The sequence below is a fragment of the Syngnathus scovelli genome, chromosome 12, assembly GCF_024217435.2.
Source record: "Syngnathus scovelli strain Florida chromosome 12, RoL_Ssco_1.2, whole genome shotgun sequence".
Lineage (NCBI taxonomy): Eukaryota > Metazoa > Chordata > Actinopteri > Syngnathiformes > Syngnathidae > Syngnathus > Syngnathus scovelli.
Genome location: NC_090858.1, coordinates 8,221,183 through 8,247,560, shown reverse-complemented (window position 1 = coordinate 8,247,560; position 26,378 = coordinate 8,221,183). Strand labels below are relative to the sequence as shown.

The following is a 26,378-nucleotide window of genomic DNA, read 5'->3' as shown; positions in this document are numbered from 1 at the left end:
ATACGTTGGCTTTCAATGGCTCATACTATTTATTTTGCTATTTAATCTTCATTTAACCAGTTGAGACGAAGGTGTAATTGACGATGGGGACTCGGCCCAGTGGTCAGCAGTAGCTATACATCTCACAAAAGTATTCCTTAGACATTAGTATTATATAGTATTGTTGAACTTTCAATGCTACTCAATAAGAGTAGACTGTGGCAATGAAGTCCAGATTTTGTTTGCTTTTTGGTGAGACTATACAGTAAGTGTGGAGTTTGATGTTCGGAAGATATAGCCAGAGCAAGCAATGGGCATACAGCATGACTTTAGAAGGTATGCAACCAAGAGGCCATAACCACCAGCCCCTCTGGCTCAGTGTTTGGCCTGTCTTGAAGAGCAAACACAGTCTCCAGTGGATGCTTGTTTGGCGTGGACCCTCCTGAAAGAGAGATCTGATTACTCACATAGAAGTGAGATGGCCAAACACCATCTTGACCCTTCGTCCTTTTCTGGAAATGCATCTCTTTGGAAACTTTTACCAGCATCATACTGGTAGGAATATGTTGTGATTATATCCACCACAAATGGTTTTTGTGCTGGTGGTGTAATGTCATCCCAACACTGTCTGCTGCCCTACTGTAGATATTAAAATGTTTATTCTCTTTATAGCTATTATGAACTTTACGAGAAAGAGGCTCAAATCAGGACTCAGAGAATCGGCAATGTATAGCTGTGTGTCATCAGCATAACTATGAAAACTGATGCCATGCCTCCTTGTGACAACACCATGGGGAAGCGTACATAGATTAAACAGAAATGAACCTACAATAGACCCTTGGGGTACCCCCTCCTTTAATAACATGATTTCCAGAAGAATATGTATCCATACTTACAAAGAAACTTTGCTGAAATCCAGAAAGACGAGGACGTGGAGTTGATGTGAATCTGCATTAAACTATACACGATGTAATTTACAATCTTTTATCAGTTTTTTTTCTTGTACTGTTTTATTTTACCATTTTATTTAAGAAACAATTTAATTGGTTAACACATTTTCAAAGATTTTACTTTAAAACAGTAAGCTGCATACAGGACGGTAGCTATTTAAAATGTTGGCGTCTAAAAGACTTCTTCCTCAGAAAAAGCTTGCACAGCCTTTTTCATTTAAAATTTGTTTCTCAAAGAAGCGCTAAAATGTTTATAAATGCAAAGTGGGAATTTAACCTAGGGTAGTTTTGCACCACTCTAATTCATAATAATAAATAAACTGAAAAAATTGTGCTTAAATAGAATATTATCATTTTTGAAAAGTCTTATTTTTTAACAGCGTGCTAGTATTGCATTTTATTTTAATATACAGATGTATCTAATACGACAATAGGATTTTTAACATGCTGACTTGTGTTTTTATAATCAGCATTTGCATAGTGTCAAGAAGATGGAAAGGACCTCCCTGTGTGACTGGACCAGTGTTTGTTAAAAACATACAGTACACGGCATGACGTTCGGATGAGGCCCCCGCTGTGACCACCACATTGGCTCCGAGACATCGGGAGTTCGCTCAGAAGGCGAGTGAGGTCTTGACGCTGACAAGTCTTCTAGCGGTGTGAAATCCCACCACTGCACAGACAAACATGGCGAGACAGCAGCTACCGGGGGCTCCACCTCAACCCCCTCGATCCTTCCATAAAAGTACATTCCGCACATGCACGAGAAATACCCAAAATAAAAGCAATTAGAGCGCAAGCCAAAACATGTCGACAACTGGCATCTCAGATATGTTTTTCATTCGATTCATACAATCAGCGTCTCTAATGGTCTCTTAATAAACATTATTGTTTGCACCTCATGATTTATTCAAATCTCGATAGCATTATTTGCTGTCTGTGGCCATCTTGTCATCTTCTCTTCAGCATGTTGAATTTCACAAGTATGCCTCACTGGCCTGCAAAATTAGATTGACCTGAACATACACCGTACACACATGTACTGGATATTACTAAATGTATCTCTGGTAGGACATAATTTATACCTAACGAGTGGGTTAGATTTCTAGAGAACCACCAAATATGTATTCTGGCATCTGTCAGCATAGAGTTCCTTCTAGTTTGTATACATACTTGCAACATGTGACATGCAAGATCTTCTTGCTAATCATGCAAAGAATGCTCCAATGCTAAAGTTTTTAAAAAAAATGCTTTTGTATTGATCTAATCAGATTGTTCATGTGTACTTAATAAAGTAGATTGTTTGAGGTCCAGTTCCAGTGCAGGTGGGGTTTGTAAAAGTCTGTGAGCTGCTTCACAGTCCCGTGAGTAAACGCTGCCTTGCTCAGGAGTCTACTTAGGAGCCAGTTTGCACCCACCAGACAAAGTGTGCTGTCACCCGAGTGTGCAGTGTTATCGGTGTGAGATGCACCACGCTCGGGCTTCTCTTGAGAAGTCGCACACCATTAGGAATATATTAACAAGTTGACATTTTGTGTACAGGTCACACATCACAGCAGGAAGCGATAGTCAGCCAGTTGACAAGGATGTTTTTACATGTTTTCAAATATTTTATTGCTTTCACTCTGTCATTATTCATTGGCAATGTAGATAAACTCAAATGTGTCTTTTTGCAATATGTTAGAAGCATCTTCACGTGAGAGTTTAGCACAGCAGATATTTGAAGACAGGGTGACATTTTGATGACACTGTCATTTGCGCAAAACTAGTAATACCCCAACGTACGCAGAAATAAATATTTTTATCGAGTCATCACCGTGTAAACGTACTCTCAAGCAAATTATCGATCATTGGCATGTAATCAGAATTGACATGAACATTCTTCTGTGCAATGTTAAAGTGAAACATTGACTCAGGTGGCTTTGTTTGACATTTTCATATAATGTCAGCAGGACTTGGGGAGAGTGAGGAAAGTGCAAACAGTTGGAGGTGAGGTGAAGCTATTGTACTGACACACACACACACACACACGCACACACACACACACACACACACTCACAAGCAGGACTCATCCTTCTCTCACTCCTGTGACAAAATGGGCCAGGAGGGGATGAGGCTGTCTAGAGGGAGGGAGCACAAACATTGGTCAGGTGAGACATAGCCACTCAGCTCGGCTCTTTGGTGACAAGGCAAATCTTCCTTGGCCATTCACACATAAAATTTGTCCTCAGTTTGTGGTATCATTCTCACAAATTTGCAGACAGTTATCGTTTTCTGTCTGACTCATTTCATTCTCGATTGGAGAGCATTTATTTCTTTTGCAATGAATACAATAAACAATGGAAATGACAATGGAAATGATTAAATTCCATTACACCAGCTACCCTTTACCATACATGACATTATATATCATAAATGAATCTCAAACTTGTTGACTGATAATTAAATCTAAACACAAGAAAGGATGACTGACTGCAGACTTGAAAGGTATTTTATTTATTTTTTTAGTTCCACCTGCATTGTCCTGTGTGGGGCCATATAGCGCCATACAGACCAATAACGTTAATTCACAGTGCTGCAGCCCCACACAGGAAGTGGCCTAGTGTGACACTTAGCGCTGTCCGGGGTGTTGGAGGAGGAGAGCGAGGCTCCAAATGGAACACTGGGACTGTGGGAAATGACACTGGCTATTACACCTCCGACTTTTACATCTCACTCACCTAAGCTCCTGTAGAAAAAAAAAAGGCAGGGGGTGCTTTTTTCCACTCACAGTATTCATTGAGAAGGAAATGATAAATAAATGTCCTGTGCCACCCACAGATGAAAGTGGCCTCATTTACAAACCTACAGCCCAACTTTATAAGGAACTTGTAAAATAAGATATGATATTTGGTAGGTCATTTAATTAGTGATGTATGACTTAATGCTTTGGCCTGAAGCATATTATTCCCGAGGCCCCACAGAAAAGCTAGAAAGCAAAATTTACCTGGGAGGGTTCAAAAAAAAAAAAGTGCTATATTTGCCTGAGCATCATGGTGTTTTCCCAAAGGTTAGTGAGCTGCGTGAAATACTCCAAGATGGATGATTCGACCCATTTAAATGGAACCTTATATAACATTTAGAGCAACTGCGGACACACTGTAGAAGTCTTTTTAACTGCCCCTTAAACTGACTTGGTTTGTTTTTCTCTGCTTGCTGTGAACTCGGTTCCAGACTTCTGGACATGCAGACAGACTCTCATTGCTGGCTGCAGCAGGAACGAGGCGTCCAAGATTTGGTTAGTAACACAAACCAGCCACAACACAACACCACAGAGCTACGGAAGCTTGCATGTATCTGTTACACACTTTAATGTTTATTTTTGTTTTGTTGCGTAACTGTAGAAACGGGTTACCCGAAATGGAATTAGCAAAAATCACTCACCTATTTAAATGCACTGCAGTACTTCAAGGTAGGCAACCACAATAGGGACATTTGAGATACCTAGAATCTAATTAACATATGAAATGCAGTGTAAAAGTGCTAAACACCGGTTACATTATGCATTTAAGAAGAGTGTCAACAAAAAAAATCTGATTCTCTGAATTTCTTGAATAATTTATATCTTGTTATTTTGAATTCTGGGCAGCAGATAAAGCCAATTAAACCAAACAAATACACCGTATTTTCATTTGTGTACTGGAAGCCTGAAATATTATTGGTCTTATTAATTATTATTTTTTTAGTTATTTTGACTGCTTTGCTTTTATGAGCTTTGTGATTTTATAGCTAAAACACTCAGCTAATATTGCTAGCAATCTTTATTCAGACATGCATTCTAACTACTATAAGGTCTGTCATTAAAATTTGCAGGCAAAACTGCAACCAGAAAAGATTATTTTTAGAATGGGATGAAATGTTTGTGTTCACCCAAGTGTAAAATAAATATTAAGTCAAGTGAATTGAAGAAATTTGCTACAAAGAATGGCATCATGCTGTAAAATTTTGGAATTTCGTCCATCATACCAGTTCAAAATTAAATAAGTGAAGCCCAATATCTCTTGACTCTCACAAAATAAAATTGTGAGGTAAATTGGTTTATGTTTTGAGTGCAATTTGACTAATAAAAGTTAACCTCCTTGAAAATCTGGAGGGCAAATAATGGAATAAAATGTAAATGTGTGCAGGCGATCGAGCAGTGTGGCTTGTGCAGGTGAGCTTTGATCTAATTGTCAATATTTACTAGTTCTTGTAATCAAGTGGGCCAGGCTGCTTCTTTCAGGACCCTGGGTTCCTGTGGATTCAATGGACTTCTTTTAGCCAATCGGTGCCAAGCTGCCAAAGATCAAAGTAAGGATGAGCCAACCAGTTTTGTTCCAAGCAGCCATCCTTCCATGCACCTTCTCCTCTGTCTATATAGTTGAGCTTCTCATCCCCGAGAGAGGACAGTGGCTATTTGAGATTCATTCATATTTTTGGGGAGGTAGTAATTCCACCTTACTCAGCCCCGCAGTTGCAGGAAAGGATGTCCATAGCGGGGGTGAGCGAATGTCCGGGGAAGGCCGGCCAATACCGGATGGATCACCTCTTGAGCGCCGTGCAAAGTGAGCTGCAGGCCGGCAGTGAGAAGGGCGACCCCACGGAGAGGGAGCTGAAACTATCTCTGGATGAGAGCGAACTTTGGGGCAAATTTAAGGATCTTACGAACGAGATGATTGTGACAAAAAATGGCAGGTGAGGCCAAATGTTTTGTGCGTAATTTCCCCACATATATACTTGAAAGTAATCTTTTGGTTGTTTTCTTGAAGACGCATGTTTCCCGTGATGAAAGTCAACGTGTCAGGACTGGACCCGAACGCCATGTATTCTTTCTTGCTGGACTTTGTATCTGCGGACAACCACAGGTGGAAGTACGTGAGCGGGGAGTGGGTCCCCGGGGGGAAGCCCGAACCTCAGACCCCTAGCTGTGTCTACATCCACCCGGACTCACCAAACTTCGGCGCACACTGGATGAAAGCGCCAGTCTCTTTTAGCAAAGTCAAACTCACCAATAAACTAAATGGTGGTGGTCAAGTAAGAACAGGACTTCTCGTGCACTATTTTTGGTTGCTTTTTGCATTCAAACAATTTTCTCCCCTCACTTTTATTGTCTCGATAGATCATGTTAAACTCCTTACACAAGTACGAGCCACGCATCCATATCGTGCGTGTTGGAGGCCCACGCAGGATGGTCACCAGTCATTCTTTCCCAGAGACCCAATTTATTGCCGTGACAGCATATCAAAATGAAGAGGTTGGTAATATTTAAAGATAATAAATTATAACTTGTTTGTACGTGTGGTGGTTGTGCGTAAATACGCGTGGCATTTACGCACAGTTTGTGTGTTGCGTGTCTTATATCCTATTTTAATTGTTGTATTTTAGATAACTGCTTTAAAAATAAAGCACAACCCCTTTGCCAAGGCCTTCCTGGATGCAAAGGAAAGGTAAGGACATTTTAATATAATTCAAATGCCAATTGCATAATTGTGACCCCCAAGAGGATTTTTGTAGTGTTTATTTTTACTTTAATGTTTTCCAAAAAAAAAAATCTAATTCATTGCATTTATAAATATGTCATATAAATTTAATAATAAACATTTATTATTAATATATTTGTTGTTAAGTTACATTCTTATGTTTTTATCATTATATCATGTTGTTATCAAATTTATAGCTATGAAAAATACTAGTATTGCTTTTTTACTGTTGTAATGTCTAAGTTATCGAGTGTGGTTTCTTTCATTTTATATTTTGTTTGATAGATATTGAAGTAAAAACTTTTTTTAAATTTCTACAGATGTGATGACAAAGATATTAAGGATGAAACAATTGAACACCAGCAGTCAACGTACTCACCGTGTAAGTGTCTTTATGCCTTTAAATTCATTCCAATTAAATTTCCTTTTATTCAAATGAATTTAAATGTATAGACATGGCTGATGAATTCTTTATGCATCACTCCCAACCTGTGTTTTCCTTCTTTGGAGCCAGTAGGTGGTTGGTTTCTGCCTGCATCAGGCTCCCTCTGCCCTCCTGCAACTGCAAGTCCCCACAGTCAATTTGGAAGCCCCATCGCCCTCTCGCCGTCCCACGGATGTGAGCGCTATTCCACGCTCAGGACCCACCGCTCAGCACCCTACAGCGCCTCTTCTTACAGCCATCGGACTAACTCGCCCAGTGAGTCAACGCTCCCCTTCATCCTCTCCAACTCTTAACAAGAAAGTGAAACAAATGTTACGGGTTGAGGCATAGTGTGCATTCCACTTGCTTTTGTTCGAGTGGAGCCCCAAAGTTGTAAACTCTCTCAGACGAGGAATGTTTACACCTTCATTTGAAGGGGCAAAGGCCGGGGGGGTCATGGCACAGAAGCGAGCTGAAGTGACTGAATGCTTTGCATCAATAATATCTGCATTAAATCCAATGTAAAACCGGGCTGTTTATGTTGCAGCAGGTTACACAGATAACTCCTCAGCATGTCTGCCAATGCTGTCAAGTCAAGATAACTGGTGTGGTCTCCAGATGCCAACACACTCCAGCATGATGTCCATGACCCACAATTCAACCTCAGCTACCAACTCCAGGTCAGTACTATCAAAAACAACACATATTTGTGGGGACGTTTTATTTATTTAAATTCAATTTTATTTGCGACACCAATCAAGTCAATCTTTACAAAAGATCACTTACCAGATTATTAATGATTGTTGTTGTAGTTTGTATGGATAATTATTTTTTACATAAATTGAAAGGAATAAACAAAAACGGCTACGTAGTGCACATCTTGTAATTGAAATACAGGTTGGAAACATCTTTAGCACAATAATAAATGCTTACATTAGAGTGGCAATAAAAGAAAAAACATCCTTGTCAATCAGAACTGCTATCAGCTTGCATGAGTGCTCCTAATACTATGGTCGGTTCGTATTGATGTCGCTTAAGTTCATCCTAACTGCTTGGTAATTGATTTGGTGGAGGTGTCATCAACCTGTCTTTTCCATCCATGTCTTCATAAAGTCAGTACACCAGTCTGTGGTCTATGAGCAATACACCGCTGACCCCAGTCACCCCGGTGTCCCACCACTCTGGGGGAATCATGAACAACAACAACAATCTGAGCTCCCAGTTCCTGAGAGGGTCCGGCAGTCACTATCCCAACCTTGCTCACTCGGTCCCAGCGCCCTCCACTGGCTCGCCGATGTATGACAGCAGCACCACCACCACGGAGGGGCACGATTCAGTTCAGTATGATGCCTCTCTCCAGCGACATTCTCCAGCCTGGACTCCTGTCACGCTCCCCTCCATGTGATGGAGTACCTACAGTTCAATGTTTTCTTTTCTTAATGCCAAGACTTTTTTTAAATGACATTTCTCAGGCTCAAGGAGATGAATTTGACATCTTCAGATGTTAACATCTGATTTTGTTTGTTACTAAGAGAAATCAGCAGGTGAGGTTCTATGCTTTTAAATTGGAAACAAGATCTGTAATTAATATATTTATGATCATTAGCAGAACTGAATGTTTATCATATTGTTGGAAGTACAATTCAATTTTCAATGCGCTTATATTAAGCGCAATTCCATGATGAAGTAATGATTGATACATATCTAATAGGTTTAAAAAATTGATTATAGTGCATTTAAGCAAGTGACTCTTGCATACTTTATACAGCTTTTTACACAAATACTAAAACATAACAGAGAAATTCTTCAAATGTCAAAATGTAAGGAAAACTGCGTCCAATGTCAGGTGGGGATGACATTTCAAGTTTCGCTCTGAAATTTCCTTAGATATTAACATCACAAAACGAAGCATCTCCTTAGGCAAACCAACTCCACTTGTGAAAAACACACTTGGAAACTACCCAATACTTAAACACTACCTGCTATATGACAACACCTGCTATATGACAACACCAAACCTAAGTTTTCTGATTGTAAATGTGTCCGAAATGTAATATTTGGGATAAAACTGTCGTCATATGTATGTAAAAAAAAAAGTGTGCCATCAGTGATTACTGATTTGCAGAAAATGTATTAACTGCGCTACAAAATGTTAGAATTAGGATAAATCTGCCAAAATCATGCAGGGTCATGGTTTACCCGGGAAAATATATTAACTATGATATGCTTACTGACAATCTCACTTGTGATTTTCACATTTGTATATAACTGACAGGTCGGTGTGATATGCTTGTTTTTCCACAATGTTTTCATGGAAATATTTTTTGTCTTTCTAAGTAGTGTCACTGATTGGTTTGGAAAAACTGTATGGTTCCACTGTATGATGACCATTTTGGAAAATAATTTTGGACATGTCATATGAAAATCATGATGGACACATTATTAGCTCTGCATAATTACTGTTCATTGGTGTTGAACTGCACTCCATCACACAGGCATCTAATATTTTAGTAACAGGGAAACGTATTTAAAAATATTTGTTTGCAATATCGCAGTGCATTTCTACACCATAGCAATAATTCTCACAGTGTCAATCAAAATGGAGAATAAAGATGTCTTGTATTGTATTTTTGCATAAACAGGATTGTTCTCGCTGCTTTTGTGCGGAAGTACCTTATAAGACGGCTCATTTCGATTGTACATGTTGACAGTGGCGGTTTCTAGCATGTGCATTACGTATGACCTCACATGGCACCAGTACTGGGAGGGGCGCAACGTGCTCCAAAAAAAAAAAAAAGAAGAAGAAGCTTTGTCAAATGGTTTCTATTGTGTATTCCATGACATGTCATCATTGGCATTATTTTAAGGCAAGCATGCGCCCCCTTGTGGCCTCAGTATTAATTAGAATCAAAAGGGGGCTTGCCCAGGGTCACATTCAAGCTACGGCCGCCCCTGCATGATGTTTACTGAACTAAGCAGTTCAAAACTAAATATGGTATTGCTTTCTTTCATTGTTTGTGAATAATATTACTAAGCCACCTATGCTCTGACATTTTTTGCAAACACTGTAGAAAAAAACTCAGATTACTGCTGAGGTGGAGAATTTAATACACGCATATTTGAACATGCTGGCAGCCAATGACTCAAAGTGTGCATGTAAGTCGAGTTAAGCCACTGTAGCCAGTATGCGAGGTAAATCAAGGCTGACCGATGGGAAGCCGAGTACATTCGTTGCTGAAGGTCAGCGCTTAAGGACATCATAACATCCTCCTGCATATCACACATCCACACTGACATAAACAGACAGTCGATTTTTTGTGAGCATCTCTTACGGAAATGTTATCTATGCATGCTTGCAAATTATGCAGCGACTGCAACTTCCTTGTTTTGATATTTGTGCATGTTCTTTTGATTTTTCTTTCAACTCTAAAAAGATTGTTTGAAAGAGATAAAGAGATCATAAGCCCTCTTTGATCATAATCATAAGAAGAAGGAAGGAAAGAAAAAGATGGGTCGTTGATCATGTTTTTGAGAAATGTATGTAGAAAAAAAAACGTGAAGGCAGGGTATTTCTCTAAATCTAATAATCCCATTATGATCACAATGAAAAAAGCCTCTCTGCCAAAGCAGGCAGCATTGACGCAAGCATGTGTTGACGTCAGCAGCTGCAGTAGAAGAGGGAGGTTGGGTGGGAGAGAAAGAGAGCGAGAGAGAGAAATAGAGAGAGGGGTGTTTGCATATAGAAAATACCACCAAACACCGGCGTCAGCGAATAAAAGCCCTTACAATTAAAGTGAGCGTGCAAAGAAGCAGCAACAATTGAATTTGTTATTAGAAATAATAAAACACAAAGTCCCCCTGAGCTCAAATGTGCAGCTTTGGGCGTTACACTGTAAATGTAATCCAGATGTGAGGAAAGGAATATGATCTAGTGACCCTCATGGTGTGTTCATGAATAAATCAGGATGTGGGAGAATTGGGGGTGGGGGGGAGTCCGTGCGTGTGTTCAACTGGTGGCACCCATCTGTGACTTTTTGGGAAGGGAGAGACAATGTGTAGTGTTTGGTTGTCACTGCCTGTCTTTTAAACAATTGGAACAGCCACACATGCGCAGAAACCTTCCTTGGATGTTATTGTTATCATTATTTTTAATCATTTGTATTCCCAGGCTTTCAAAGCTGAGACATGCAGGTAATTTTGATTTTGCGCTATATCAAGCCTGCAGTTTCATGTTTTCATTATTGTATTAGTTGCTGTGTTGCCCGCAAGTGAAACAAAGGCTTTTCCTAGATGGTTTTCATTACACAATGCATGCTGGGTCCATTAATATCATTCTCACGCGTGGATTAGTGTTCTTCGTCGACCATAAAGCTTGGTGGGAATTATGGATCCCTAAAAGAGAAGGTAGAGTACCCACGCGCACTCCACACTATGAGTTCACCAAATTTACGCACACGCGTTCACCTATACACATGTGGACAATGCAATTGACAGGAATCGCCTGTTTCATGCATGTCAAGGGTCAATTATTTTATGTTTAGCGAAAACTCCAGCGAGATATCCAAGAGTTGTCAGCTGTGCGTCATACACGCACGATTAGATAGATGGTCTGACGTCGCCGTGAGCCATTCGCTCAAAAATAAATCAATCCGTGGAACGTTTTCAAATGGGAATCGATCGTTTCAAAGCTAGAGCGGGCACCAGTGAAGAAATCCAGGTTATCGCGTACGTGGTGAAATAAGGCACCATGCCAACCTCGTGCGTAAATTCACATTTGATCGTCCCACATTGTAATCCGCCGCACACGTGAGGGACAAATCGCTTCATATTTTTCGTTCGCGTGGACCGACGCGGCCACACACTGAACCCGATCGCGACAAAGTGAGCAGGCTGGCTGGATTACGTGCACAGAGGACTCTTGGAAGGACGCACGCACGCACACGCGTCTGAATGAGCGCGCGTCACCCCTCTTGTCACCCCACGCAGACTGTTCCACGTGTTGTGTATCCCGCCGGTTGACAAAGGCGCCCCAAATTGTCCAACACACATCAGCGGGGGGATTCTGTCACGTCCAGCAAATGTCGAAGAAACGGAAAAGTCTTGACGATTTGGGATTCGAGGAGTCTTCCCTGCAAGGATGCAGTGATCAAGGTAGGAAACACAATTTCTTCAGGCTGTGTTCACTTGCATTAGAAGAGTGAATCGCGCATTTAAATCATGCCTCTCGCTATTTTTTAATCTCAATCTTGTGTGTGGCTGCGGATTATTTTCTATAATCTCTTATCTGCCAAGTCACATTTGATGTGTTTGGAGTGTTGTAGACTTGGAGAGTAGGCGTTGTGTGGCTGCATAAACAAGGAAGTAGTTAAATGACTTTGACAAAGTGGGGAACAATTTATTCTGTCCTTTCTGGTTGACTTTTAAATTGTTCAAATCTATAATGTTCGAGAGAAATAACAAAGTGAATGCCTTTGTCCTGGACATAAAACTGTCCATCGTAAAACCTTTATTGAGTGTACAGACAATGGTCTAAATCAGTGTTTCTCAACTGGTGGGTTGGGAGCCAAAAGTGGGTCGAAGACTTATGGGTGGGCCGTGAGCAGGAAGTAAAAATTCAGAGGGTTTATGGTTGGTTGGTTTATGACTGTGACGACAGACAACATTACTTTTTTTTTTAAATTTCATAGCTACTGTAATTATGACTACCATGTTAAGTGTACGTTAGTGATTGAATTAACATTTACGTACATATTTGTAGAGGCATGCAGTAGACTTTCCTAATCAAAGTTGGCCACGTGAAAGATTTGTTTTGTCTATATATGCTCTGTGATTGACTGACAAGTAAAAAAAAAAAATTGTACTGAGCAGCCAGACATTTTCCTACGTCACAAGAAGGTCACTTATCAATTCTGTTGTTGTAATGATGTTTTCCCCTTTGCCATTATTGGTGGCGGTGACAAAACACTTTAACTGCTCACTGTGCTGACAGCATTGACAGATTTGACCAAGTGTGGTATAATGTGACGCATGAGAAATATTTGGTTGAATTCCAAACTATGTGACCGTATGAACAAGCAATAAAGAACACAGCAAAAATGTCGCGATGCATGAATCCAAACAGCCCCGCCCCTTTGACAAAAATCCTATTGATGAGAAAAGGTGTTTTCTGAGGCCCATTTAAACCCTTTTTGACCCTAGATGTTCAATAAATACATTTCCACATGCATGTTATCGTAAAGTGTGTTCCTGATAGTTTGACTATTATTTCAACACTTGCAAATCTTTAAATCTTGACAAATATTTCCCCAATTCTCGAGTTTGACTGTTGTGTGCAAGAAGTTCCCTGCTTGACAATAACATCCATTCTCCGTTTTTGTGCCCTGGAGGCATGTCATTTCCTCACAATACTAGCACACTATGCTGAATTGGGGGGGGGAGTGATGTCACAAGTCATGTTCGTACAGGCCAGACAGAACATTTACATCAGTGCGTGTGAAACTCATCTAGTGGTGTCAAACTGCGCAATGCAAAACAACCAACAGGAGGAGGTTGATGTAGTACTCGAGTATTATTATTGTACACTTGCCGGCACTTGTTTATCCAAACAATTGGATTAAAATTACACCATTGCAAAGGTTGAAAACAAATGCTGTTGTGCCCTTTATTTGTCATTTATTTCTTAGCATTCTACTTCCTGGTTCATGGATGACAATAATAGACGTAATGAACAACTCAATCAGGACCAAAACGTCATTAAATATTCGTCCGTATCTGGGATTTTTTTTCCTCTCCTGGGACTGAAGAGGCCTGACCAATTGAAGGCTGAGAAAAAAATAGATAAATATATTTTAAAATATCAAATGAAATGCTGGAGGTGCTTTGCTGTGGCTACACAGTTAGTCTATCACATGTTCTGTGGCATTTGCGTCACAAATTTTGGGTTTTCTGGGCCCACACCCAAGTGAGAGTTTCCTCTGGCTAACACAGACGGAGAATACGGGCACTTCCTTACCACGACTGTGCCTGACATCTGTGACCACTCAGGGGGTGCACGCCTACTCAATATGTTACTATCTTGCGTTTCACGGTGATGGAGTCAGAAGCCTGCACATTGGCCACAATGGTATTTTGTCGTCTGCTTTAATTTTGACTAATGGCTTAAGAGACATAAGAGCGTGTAAAGTCATTCATCATCATTTTCAGTCCACATTGACCCCTGTGGCCCCTATGGCTGCTTATCAGTAATTATCAGTGAGACACTTAACATTAGCAGATACTATCCATTTTCATACTTTCAGTGATTTATTGACCAAAACAATTTCAAACAAGAATGTGCAATTTCAAACTGACTTCAATTCAAGTAGTCAAGCATAAAAAAGTGTCTCCTGTTTCTCCTATCTCCGGAACGAGTTTTGCTACTTTCGTAGTATGTATATGGAAATTGATTGGCTTGGAATGATAGGTTAAAAAATGTATGTCATCAACTTATGTGTAGTGCTGAGCTGTGCAGGTGTACTTGTATCTAGTTTCCCCCTTTGCATGTTCATCTTGAGACTGCCTACTAGTGGTCTTGGTGTAACTTGCTGGTTATTATTGAGCTGTTGGAAAACAGAAAGGTTGCTCAAATGTCTTTTCTGTATCATACCTGTCACATTTAATGAAACTGCTGACCTTTCATAACCTGTCATCTTATCGAACGCCTCCATCACGACGTTTAAACTCAATCCACGAGAGACACTAGGTGGCGCCAGAGTATAAAAAAGAGCAACACAAGGGAAAGACGCCACTAATTGAGGAGGGAGCCAGTCCTACTCCTGAAAAACGCCACAAAACAAGATCATTTATAATAAAAGCATCTTGTAAGTAAGTAAGTAAGTAAATAAATAAATAAATAAATAAATAAATAAATAACTTTATTTCTGTATGAGAGAGTGAGCATTTTAACACACCATGGTCAATGATGTACAATTTTAAAGTAGAAGGTGTCTTGTCAACAAAACATTGTCTTGAATTACTGCCAGCACGTGTCTCAAATTATAGTACGTCTGTCTGTCTGTCTGTCTGTCTGTCTGTCTGTCTGTCTATCTGTCTGTCTATCTGTCTGTCTGTCTGTCTGTCTGTCTGTCTGTCTGTCTGTCTGTCTGTCTGTCTGTCTGTCTCTGTCTCTGTCTCTGTCTCTGTCTCTGTCTCTGTCTCTGTCTGTCTGTCTGTCTGTCTGTCTGTCTGTCTGTCTGTCTGTCTGTCTGTCTGTCTGTCTGTCTGTCTATCGCTCTACTCTACATACGTATGTAATTTGAGAATAAAGAAGACATATGCTTTTCATTGGACAAATAATACGGCATGAGATGCATGGCGAGTGTGTGTATCCATGTGTTATCGGTAAACATGCGGAGCTGACGTCTGGCTGTTCCTCATATTTGGCCGACGCACTGACAAGCCGAGACGTCAGCAACCCATATTTCTCACCTATGATTCATACTCACTTTATTTGGCTTGTGATGAGGGCCGCGGCAAGCAGCCCACTTGCACTCGTCTTCTCATCCACTCCCTCAGTTCTTGGCACTTGACATCCTGAAGGTCTCCCTATCTTTTCTCTTCAAGGCCTCTGATGAACTTTTATCACTGTGCTGAGATTAGTGGTCTTTTTCAGTCTCTTTCTAATAAATTCTGTACGTCACTCTCTGGGCTTCTCCCACAGAGCAACACAAACATTTGGTAGGCTACAATAATACTAGCTATCAGATATCAATCTGTTCATGTTTTAATTTCATTCAACTCAACTCGTAACTCTTTGATTGTAAAATTGAAGGCAATTCTTGAAGCTAAATTCTTCATTGAAAGAGAAAGTGATTTAAGTAGAACTAGAATAAGCGTGTGGAAAAATGAACAATTGTATAAAAAAAAGCTCATGATCGTCGCAGTAAATGGCAAATACTAAGAGATAGTCTCATTGCATTATCTTGGATGGATGGTCGGACGGGCGGATAGATGGATATTTTATTGTATCCACACCCAAGAGTGGGCACACACGAGAGGTTAAAGAACAGATATGCAGTAGTTACATAAATTGTAAAAGATGCAAAATATTCTGAATTAAAAGAATAAGAGTAAAGTTAATTTTAGTCTTAGTGTCTCAATATGTGAGTTAAGCAGACACCTGACGCAATCACTTGACATACATACACGACCTCTTTGTGAGACTAAACCCTTGACATCACATCTCCTGTCGTGGGGTCATTTCTTTAATTTTGGCTAGTTTGAACAATAAAAATGATGGGACGAGCTCCTTTCGACCCCATTAGACTGGGAGCGTGCATGTGTGTGTGGTGTGTGTGTCTGCGTGCGAATGTGTCTGTGTGTGTGATTAGTGGTTTGAAGAGGGCTGCCACATGTCTTGCGTGTTTGCGTCATCACGTTTAAAAAAAAGAAAAAAAGAAAATGGTTTTTCATCTCTCAAGCCACTTCAAGTTATATTGTGTGAGCAGCACAAATCTCCACATAGGCTAATGAGCACCGGTAGGCACTCGTGTTTGTTCTTATTGAAGACACACACACGCACACACTTCATATTGCAGTTTTACAAGGTTGGACAGTGAAGCGTTTGCTGTGGCCTAGTGACGTCAGCAAACCAAAGTGAACCACATGCTCGTCATCATTGTAGTCTTCCTCTCCAATTACACATGCAAAAATCTAGGTCACAATTGAGCGCCAATAGAAATGGGCAGGATTTGTAATAGCGTGAGACGCATGAGTGTGTGTATGAAATTAATTTTGTACATTGGTATATTACAATCAGAATTAGGGATAGGATTTTAATGGAAGAATCTCCCTCTGAATATTCGGAACTCCCGTTTCCATACACGTGTTGTATAGAGCAGATTAATGCAGTGTAATCAAGATAAAATTTCAATAGCTCATGTCATGTTGTTCATCATTTGAGACTGCAAAATGTCTTAGACCATCAGAACCTCTGCTGGTTGAAGCATTTCAACGATCACTTCCAAACAACTAATCCAATTATTGACAAAATATGGAACGATTATTCAGAATTACCCAATTATCTTATTTAAATAGTACAAATACAATAGTTAGTGACGTACTGACGTAAGAAAATATTTGTCATGCGTTCATTATTAGTTTACTGTAACTGGTTACAGATGCATAATACATATGGATTGCATCTAAAGTTCCCAAGTAAAATTGCTTCCCTCTAGTCTAATAGTCTTAATAGATCATAATGCATCATCATCATGGAGTGTACAGGACTGCACATCGACATTGTAGGTCATTCGACATCAACATCATTCAATTAGATAAATGAAATCAATAAAAAATTGTGTTTGCTACCATATCAAATGAAGTGCTCATAGCTTGAACACTATTTAGATGAAAAAAAGTCGGACCTGCAAATTATTATCATGATTTCATCATGTTGAAACAATTTGCTCAGTCAAAACATGTTCAATAAAAGATTATTAGTGTCTTGACATCATTCTCAAGCCAGCGAGCTGCATCTTGAGGGTCGGCAAAAAAGCTTGCAATAAATTACAATTTTGTACATTTCATACCTACCAGTGCACCAGGCCAACAATAAAGCTAAACCAAATATTCCAATCTACCTTGACTTACCTACCTTCCTTGACAAATCGCATAAATCTGACACCCCTGCATGAGTGAGTATGCAAGTTGCTTTTTGAAAAATAGGCCATGACAGGGGTTGGAAAAGTCACTAAATATAGCGACCAAATGACTGTGGTTTTGTACATTAGCTCTTCTCTGTTTGCACTCGCAGCCATGTTGTTTGTGGAAGCGTTGCACGTGAGCTAGTGATAAAAAACAAATTATGACCACACCACATTTATCAATATCCACAGTTTAAAATACTGAATATTATTGTAAAATGTCAGATTCTGTCATTTAAAAAAAAAAAAAAAAGCTTTAATTAACTACACTGCTTATATTTTACTGAGCAGCCAGGACAGATATGTGGATATTGCTTTTAGTACGGTTGGAAATGCTGACATAACCTTTTCCTCTATTTGAAACAAACCATTCCCCTATATGGAAGCGCCGCAAAACACACACAAAAAAAGCCACACTCATCTGTGGAGTTAATCGATGCTCACTGAACTCTCACGAAACTTGCTGAAGCCTTGAATGACATCACACACTTATATATGGCCTAGTTTACCCTGTTTTTTTTTTTTTTTACAAAATGACAAGGGTAATTAAAATTTAGATTGTCATATGAAAATATATACAGTACTAGAAAAAAAGCTACTCTTTACTGAGGTCATTAAAAAGTCTAGTGTGTGTGTATGTAATACGCATATATTCCATTCTACATAATGTGTGCGACACAGTGAGGCGGGTATAATTAGTGCCAGCTCTGTGACGTAGACAACGTGTGGCCCAAATGGCCGCTGTGAGTGGCGGTAACAGCATCTCCAGCTCCAGCCCGCCAGCCTCCGTCTCTGACTTCATTTCCTCCCGCTCTGACGCAGATGCCCTCCACCACCACCACCCCTCCGCCTAACTTAACACACACACATGCACAACCCTGCCTCCCCCACCCTCAGCATCCATCTCTCATCATGTTTTTTTTCTCACTCAGTTAAACGTCCTTTTTTTTTTTTTTTTATTCATACGCTAAGCCTCGCGCTGCAGTGCTCCACATACCTGTGTGATGTATTCTGTCTATGCAAGCTTTGACTCATGCTTTCAAATTGCAACCACATTCTCATCTCTAATTGTGTTTGTTGAATAGTGGACGAGCCATCTTTTTGAGTTTAAAAAAAAAAAAAAAAAAAGAATCGTAATACTTCACAAACATATTTGAGCTCTTCAAAAATTTAAGGAAGCTTTTCTTCTGTCTAACCTGAGTATGTTTTTATGTGTCGCATTGTGTTCGTGTACATTAAGTTAGTTTTACAGAACAAGACTTTGATTAAGCCACAAAGTTAAAGGAGATACAAACTGCAGAAGATGATGCCCAACTAATGCAGTACGACACCACTAAATTTATCCCGGACGCAGAATCCAACGTATGGCATAATGCGTAATGATACAGGAAATAGTATTTGAGAGAGGATGTATCAACCCTACACCAAAGTTAGCCACCCTTATCCTCCTCAGGTTGCCATAAAAGGCAACCCTTCACTTGATCAGCCCGTTTCCTCTTGACGTGTCTGCACTGCCTGCACCGGTTCTTCAAGTCATGTTAGTTCGATGCATCATGAACAGCAATCTGAGTAGTGCCCACAATTTGAATGTCAAGCTTCTTGCAACTACAATACAAATAATGAAATTCTTTGGGTTAAAAGTAATTTCAAATTCATGTTTTTTCTTTTTCAAAATTGACCTTGAAATAAATTTTTGTAAATGATAACAAACTGTTTTGTCTTGAATTCATCCTTAATGAAGCCCAACTGAGAAAACACAGAGAACATGCAAACAGCGAACCTCACAACTGTCAGTCGGCCGCTGTTGCTACTGTTTTGTAATATACATACGTCATCGTAAAATAAACATAAACCAAATTCTCTGCATTATGATTCCAAGTAATTCTCAGTGTTTTCTTCATATTCGTCACTCTCAAGCTTGTTTAATTTTTAAATTCTAGCAACATCATGGGCTAAATTGCTGTGCTCATGTGTGCATTCTGGCTCGAGGAGAGCCAGGAAAACATTGACTGTTACGTAATGTCAGGCTGTAAATGACAGCAGGGTGAAGTGCAAAATGAATGCCTCTCAAGTCCTAATGGCGACTTCGCTGTAAAATCCAAACAAAGATGTTGAGAACTCCGAATTATAAACAAAGATGTCATCTTTTCTCCGGGGCCTATGCATCTCCTTTGGGTGTTCATTTACTCCAGTCTCTTACAAGGCACCTACTTTAATGATGTGCTCTGATTTGTATTTCCATTAACCCAAATTATGTACTTATCTCACATTTGTCCTAATGGATCACGGTGCACGGTGACGTCCATTGACGTCACAGTGAGATGATCCGCAATGCAGTCGCATGCAAATGTATCCATGCTGGGCTTCTCCTTCTTCTCCTTCTTCTTTGTCTTTAATGAATGCATTTTCAGACAAATAAAGGAGTGAGCGTAAGCGTGATCTGCCGCTTGGTTGTGGAAGCTAGTTACGAGCCAAGCTGTGAAGATGTGCATAGCTCCCTCAGCCCCCCAGGGACCCTGTATTTTCATGGGCCTGCCTCTGACGTCAATGCGCCGGCTGTCCTGTGGATTGTCAGAACAGACTATTCAGTAGGGGGGGAGGGGACTGCAAGTCACTGTGCTGTGTGTGCATGTGTGTTCTGCATGTGATGTGTGAGAGTGTGCCTGTGTGCCTCTGTAAATGTGACCATGCACCTCTGTGTGTGTGTTCATGTTTCTATACCGGCATGTGATCTGTAAATGTTTCACTCGCACCTCAAGCCTGTGTGCACCCGTCCGTCTATGCAGTGCACAAAACAAACGCCTAGATTTTCTTGAATTGGAAATGTACTTGAGTGGATAAGGTCGCTAATAAAGGGGTCGGGGGCAAATGTGAGTGTGTGAACAAGCGCTCATGTCTGCGGATGCCGGGAGACAGAGGTTGCCGTTATCAGGAGGATGTTTGTTCAAAAACAGCCAAGAGGGCAGAATGTTTCATCATGGCCGCCAACCGCTTTGAGTCAGATGGTGATCCCGCTGTGGACACGAGCACCGCTATGATCTTAGGAGCTACTCTAGACATGTGACAGACAGACAAACGAACATACTGTGGCTACATGATGTACACATACGATATATTACTGTATAACTCCACACTCGTGTACTAATTTGCTCGTATGAGAATCGTGGATAAAAACAGCTTTACTAGGAGGCCAGATGAAGAGTTGCGGCCTTCCTTGTGATCTCCCGCATTTCCCTTCAGGTTGTTTATCCAGAACCAGTCACGAACATTTCACTTTAAAGCATTTGTTTTCTATTTTAATAATTTGATGGCTGTTTTTAATGTGCTTTCTCAATAACCTTTTCATTAAGTTTTTACTTTTTGAATTGATCACTTCTACAACAATCCCAGGAAATTTGAATTTCCCCATCACAAGTGGGCTACCTTTAGAACAGTGCAGCTGGCTACTCTTGTGGCCCTTACGGGGACTGTTGGTGACCCCTGGTTTACGTAATCCATTATTAAATCATGCAATACTTTTATTGTATGATTCACTATTATTGCAGCATTCAGCCAACTATCATGATGATGTCACAAAAGGTTTCTGCAGTAATCGATATTAACTGTCGGTAGAAAATCGGCGGCTTCAGAATGTCAAACAGGTGCTGTAGAACTCAATGCTCTCTTAATTAATATATATATATATATAAAATCTCCCCAGCAAGGAGGAAATCTTGTACACAACTGTACTACGCTTACCGTGTTATTTAACAAAAGAAGTATTGATCAGTGAATAATACACGCAAATGAAGGTTATTAAAAAATGTGCTTGCAAACTAAAGAAAATTTGTGGGTTTTTTTGTTTGTTTGTTTTTGTTTGCACGGCACATCAGAATTTTCATGCCCAGGAGGAAACTAATATCATCGAGGTACCAGAATAGAAATGGGTATAATAATCAATTAATCCATTTTAAAGGTCCTACATATATTAAAAGACCAACTTGAGGTGAACTGTAGCTCGTCTCTGTTTCCATTGGAATAATCAGTGGAGGTCCTGGCCTGGCGTCCAAAATGAAAAGCGCTCCCTATCTGCTCGGCATTCAAAGATGTGCACTTGACTTATTAGCACTGAGCGCGCCACCTCAGCAGCACGCCAGAGTGGTCAGGCAACATGATCCAGCATAAACCCTCTGTGCCGCAGCGCTATATTCTGATCATATCGAGACTCAGTGAGGAAGGTGTGGGAGTGGCGGTGGGTTACGTCAGCCTGTGCGCTATCAATCACTGGCATTCCTACACTCTCCAGCAGCTGGTCCATTCAGAGGTCACGTACTGTAGAACATAATGAATTCTCTCTGACGCATTCTGTCGCTTTTCTCTTCTACTGGGTGAAGAAGTGTATAAAGGTACAAACATCTGGCTGGGACTTTTTTATTTAAGTGTGACCAAAAAAAAAAAGCCATGCAAACATCAAATATTAATTGTATGTGTTCAATATGGGGAGAAGGTAAAAAAAAAGCCTAAGACAGCGTGAACACTGACCTGGGTGGAGCAAAAATCCTGGATGAAGGTGTGTGACGGATAAGATGAGTGCGCATGTGCACAAGTGGTGAAAAGTCATTGTGAAAAAGGCCCACAAGTTTCTATAGCAAGGGTGACTATCATCTGTGTGCTGCTGAAGGATAGAATAAAGCCTTCAGTTTAATGTGCGTGACAACATTTGCCCTGTACTACAGAGTTGAAGGTTATGACAGAGAAGATAACAACTAGCAAATTGGGGAAGCGTAATATTTATGAGTTCATAGAAACAAAATAGCTTTCGAAGGGCAATTTTGATTGCCGTAAAATACACAGGTAGGTGTTGTTCTCGATAAAGTTTGTGTGTGGTCAGGTAAAATGAACTAAATTACCCCAAAACACAGTCAATGACTTAGCATGTGGGGCAAGTATACTTTTTTTGCACTTGGCCAAGTCTCTGAATATTTTTTTTGTTCCGTAATAACAAAAAAAATCACAATTTTAAAAAATGCCTTTTTCTAAAGTTAACTTGGGAGCTATATTTGTCTGATATTTACATTTGTTTGATGAGCTCAAACATCAAAGTGGGAAAACGATTTTAAAGCGTATGAATTTCAGAAGAGGGAAAATACTTTTTCACCACACTTAAATGACTTGATCTTTAAGTTCAGTTTGTGGTCGTGGGCAACTGGATTCTATTCATGTACACTAAATGAAAGTACAACAGTGATGGGAGTTGCACAAGTATTTTAGTGACGCTGTAAGAGACAAACAAATGATATTCACGTCACACAAGAGAACTTTACGTAATCTCTTGGTAGATAAGAGACAAAAAAGACCTTGGTATATTGAATATTTAGTCTAATGCGCCACACACTCTCATGCCAACCACTAAATGTCTCATACAGCCAAAAACTGGATTTACACTGCAAGTGGTCAAATTTTTGATCATACCGTTTGGTTGATCTGGACTGGCGCTCACCTGTTGGTCTAAATGAGTGTTACCTGGCACCTTTTATTTATTATGTTTAGAGATGGGGTAGTATTTCACTGTAATCTACATGTGGAGCAGATATTTTTAATATGATTATTGGTGTTGTATGGATATATCTCGCTGATTGCTGTATTTTGATGGCATTAGGCTTGCACTGACAGAGTATCTGACATCTGTCCATTTATGCGCCAGAACATGAAAACTCCACACAGGCAAAATCAAACCCCAAATCTCTCGGCTGTGAGGCAGATGCGCAAAGCATTTGGCAACCGTGTTGCTCTGGGCTAGAGGTGCATATGTCCAATAATTTATAAAATCATTTATTATTTATAATTAATAATAAAAAAATGGTAACAATCATCTCAACCACCAATTTTGCACCGTCAAGTCTCAATATCTTTCACTTACTCTCTGTATTTAATTAGCCATCATAATGTGATCAGTGATCAGCAACACCAACAAAATGTTGCTTTGTCAGTAACTCTCACCACGTCCAAAGAAATGCGCACATATCGTTTTATTGTGAAACCAAATAATCGGAAAACGTTCGCTTGTGGCTGACTTGACACCGCACGCTCTTTCTCTCTTCCCTTCTCCGCGTGCGCGAGTGTGTGTGAGCGCTTCTGCGTGCGTGTGCGCGTATTTGACTGCGCTCGCTTCCTCCGCCGTCGCCCCTGCTTGCCCAGTCTTCTGCTGCACATCCACGGCGGAACTAGACGCCGAGGAGGCGGACGGACTGGAGCTACACCTCGGCCAGCGGTGCTGGGTGGAGGTGCGGTGGCGGCGGTGGTGGGGGGCAGCACACGACCCTCCTCGCCCTTCCCAAAATTGAGGACCCATCGTGTCCTGGAGTAGTTTTATTTTTCCCCCTTTTTCCCTTTAAAAAAAAAAATCACAATATATGTTCTTGTTGTTGGGTTAGCGCACTTTTCTCCGCGGCTCATCTCTCAGTTTGCGCTCACTGTCCGTCATGGAAGATGGTCCGTCTTCGACAAGCTGTTTCAGAAGGTTAACGGACTGCTTCCTGGGTGCAAGTAGGTACACTTTTATATATGTAAGATATCTTCTGTCAAATTATAACGATGATGCCCAATACTTGGAGCATAGCGCGCAGCAACAGTTCCGTGCGACCGCTTCGGCATTTGACGTCTTGTCTCCTCATGTGAGCCCACTTAAGTTTATGAATGACACATTGATGGCTCCTCCACGGGTGGGGACCTGGAAGCAGCCTCATTCGCTGCTTGTATAGCGTGTGCGGTCCGGTTTAATAAAACATGCAGCGTGTTGGTTGTGAGTCACGCTGAGGACCAAGCATGGCTCCAACCAAGCAATCAACAAATACAACCATCCCGTTTGGATATTATTTACAACCCATTTCGGGATATGCCTTAGTTATCACATTTCGTGTACAATATTGAAAGAAATTTAGCCTTTAAATTCAAAGCTGGCCCACGGACCCCTTGGGACATAAGAAATATGCAATTTTGGGGCCCCGTCAATAATAATTATTACTGAACGTTCATACATGTAGTAGACTGTAAATGTGTCATCGGGTTTATTATGTTTGGTTTAGAAAAAAAAGTATTAAATACTGTAATACAATGTCAAGCAAATACCTAATAAAAATACCCATAAAGAAGTATTAAATACTGTAATACAATGTCAAGCAAATACCTAAATAATGATGTAAAAGAGACAAGTGGAACAAAGTGGGGGACAGGAAGGGGATGAAAATGCTTTTAAAAATATAATAATATAACGTTGAATTATTACTTCTGAAAATTATGCAAAAACACACCAAAGCTTTAGTAAATAATAAAATAAAATAGCTGATTACAAAAAATATTTTTTGACTGTTGATTGTTCCTGAGTGGCCACAGAACCCACCTAACAGGTGCTTAAATCGCTCTTTATAAATTATTAATGATAATAATGCATTTAATTTACATAGCGCTTTTAATGTACACTCAAAAAGATGCTTTAAAAATGGATGTAACCTTTTATATGTAAACTAAATATAGCAACTATAAATATGTTATTTAACAACCCCAGAACGTAACAGGAAAATGTTTTCTTGGTAAAATTAGTGCCATTTGGCTATTATATTGTGTAACTTTAAAAAGTTTCTTGAAAGTCATCAGTTCCCCTGCTCAGACACACACTGTCATTTACACAGTAAATGTAATGAAATAGAATGAAAGCCACTGTCTGAGCTTCTATTGTATGTCGTTCTGCAGTACAGGCTCACGCAAGGATAATGTTGTGTTTGAGTATTTGCGATTATCTTGCACGCATTCTGTCACGCCACTTGAGATATTGCGTCAGTGAGTCCGGTGACCTTTTAGGGAATGCATTTCTTGGAATATGAGTGATGTCAAACCACACATGCGAAAACGTAATATTCAAGTATTGAATATATATGTATATATGTATGTCCGTATATATATATGTCTATATATACTATATATACGTATATATACGACTGAGGGGGAACCATGAAAAAACACATTTTGTTTTATTTACTGCACCTTCTCATTGGTCAGTCACTGCACTTTTTGGAATGTCTACAATTTGTTCGTCATAGTAGTCCATGTAGTCAGATAGCTTGAAGAGTAGTTGCATGTGAAGTCACATACAAAGATTTTAATTAATAAATATTCTAAATTGTTCGTCCGGTGACTAAAATGTTGACCAATGACAGATCACACCGGGTGGAAACCCAGAAAGAAACCCACGTCACTGAGAGAGGAATAGTATGTGCTGATGGGATTGATTGGGATCAGATTATTTTATCTTCTCTGGACAATGTTTTATAGCTCCAAATTCTTGACATCATCTGGCCTGAACAAGGTTAAATTGCATTGTAACGTCACTTCCAAAATCTCATTAGCAGTGCCTTATACTGCTGCTATGAGGTCATCCTGTGGCATGCTGGTATAAATGCAAAGTCACTGTTAGCTCAAATGGAAAAACTTAAAAATCTTTGACCAAGATTGTCTCTGCTCGTATATCACATTATAAAAATATATAAACACATAGGAAAGGTAAAGCTATTAGGAGTGATGTTACATGGTGTCCCATTTCTGTCAAGCAACCTATTTTGTGTCTTTTTATTTTCCCAATTGTTCCTACTGGTGAAGACGTGTCTATAATCATTATAGCATTTACAAAACAACAAATCTAGTAGTTGTGACATGGGTCTTGCACAGTAGCAAGTGTACACCAAATGGGACTTGATGCAAGAGTGGCGAGCTAATGCTGACTTGGGTATGATATCACTGCTCATCTGATTGTAAACCGCGCGATTCATGGACGACTAGAAAATCAGACATGATTCCATGTGAGTTGCTGAAA

The 26,378-nt window shown here is 40.0% G+C and overlaps 2 protein-coding genes across 11 annotated transcripts in view; both read left to right on the top strand.

Annotated features, from left to right (window-relative positions):
- The first annotated feature begins 4,567 nt into the window (after window positions 1-4,567).
- Window positions 4,568-9,556, top strand: tbxtb (T-box transcription factor Tb). 2 transcript variants are annotated; one of them, XM_049736499.2, is made up of 8 exons: window positions 4,568-5,642; window positions 5,717-5,981; window positions 6,067-6,201; window positions 6,333-6,394; window positions 6,748-6,809; window positions 6,942-7,127; window positions 7,402-7,531; window positions 7,965-9,556. In XM_049736499.2, exons 1-8 carry the CDS (start codon window positions 5,434-5,436, stop codon window positions 8,254-8,256), a joined length of 1,341 nt encoding a protein of 446 aa, XP_049592456.1. In that variant the 5' UTR covers window positions 4,568-5,433; the 3' UTR covers window positions 8,257-9,556. The 2 variants fall into 2 exon arrangements, with proteins under 2 accessions (XP_049592456.1, XP_049592455.1); XM_049736498.2 differs by having other exon boundaries at window positions 7,399-7,531.
- A 1,354-nt stretch (window positions 9,557-10,910) lies between these two features.
- Window positions 10,911-26,378, top strand: part of pde10a (phosphodiesterase 10A) — a 40,863-nt gene continuing 25,395 nt past the window's right edge. For 2 of the 9 annotated variants that reach the window (XM_068652558.1, XM_049735724.2), the window contains exons 1-2: window positions 11,071-11,255; window positions 11,838-12,002. In XM_068652558.1, coding sequence (XP_068508659.1) covers window positions 11,159-11,255; window positions 11,838-12,002 — 262 coding nt within the window. In that variant the 5' untranslated portion in view covers window positions 11,071-11,158. Of the gene's footprint in view, window positions 11,043-11,068; window positions 11,256-11,837; window positions 12,003-21,216; window positions 24,059-26,378 lie in introns of those variants that run through there. The other 7 variants (XM_068652559.1, XM_049735731.2, XM_049735727.2 and 4 more) reach the window with 6 other exon arrangements.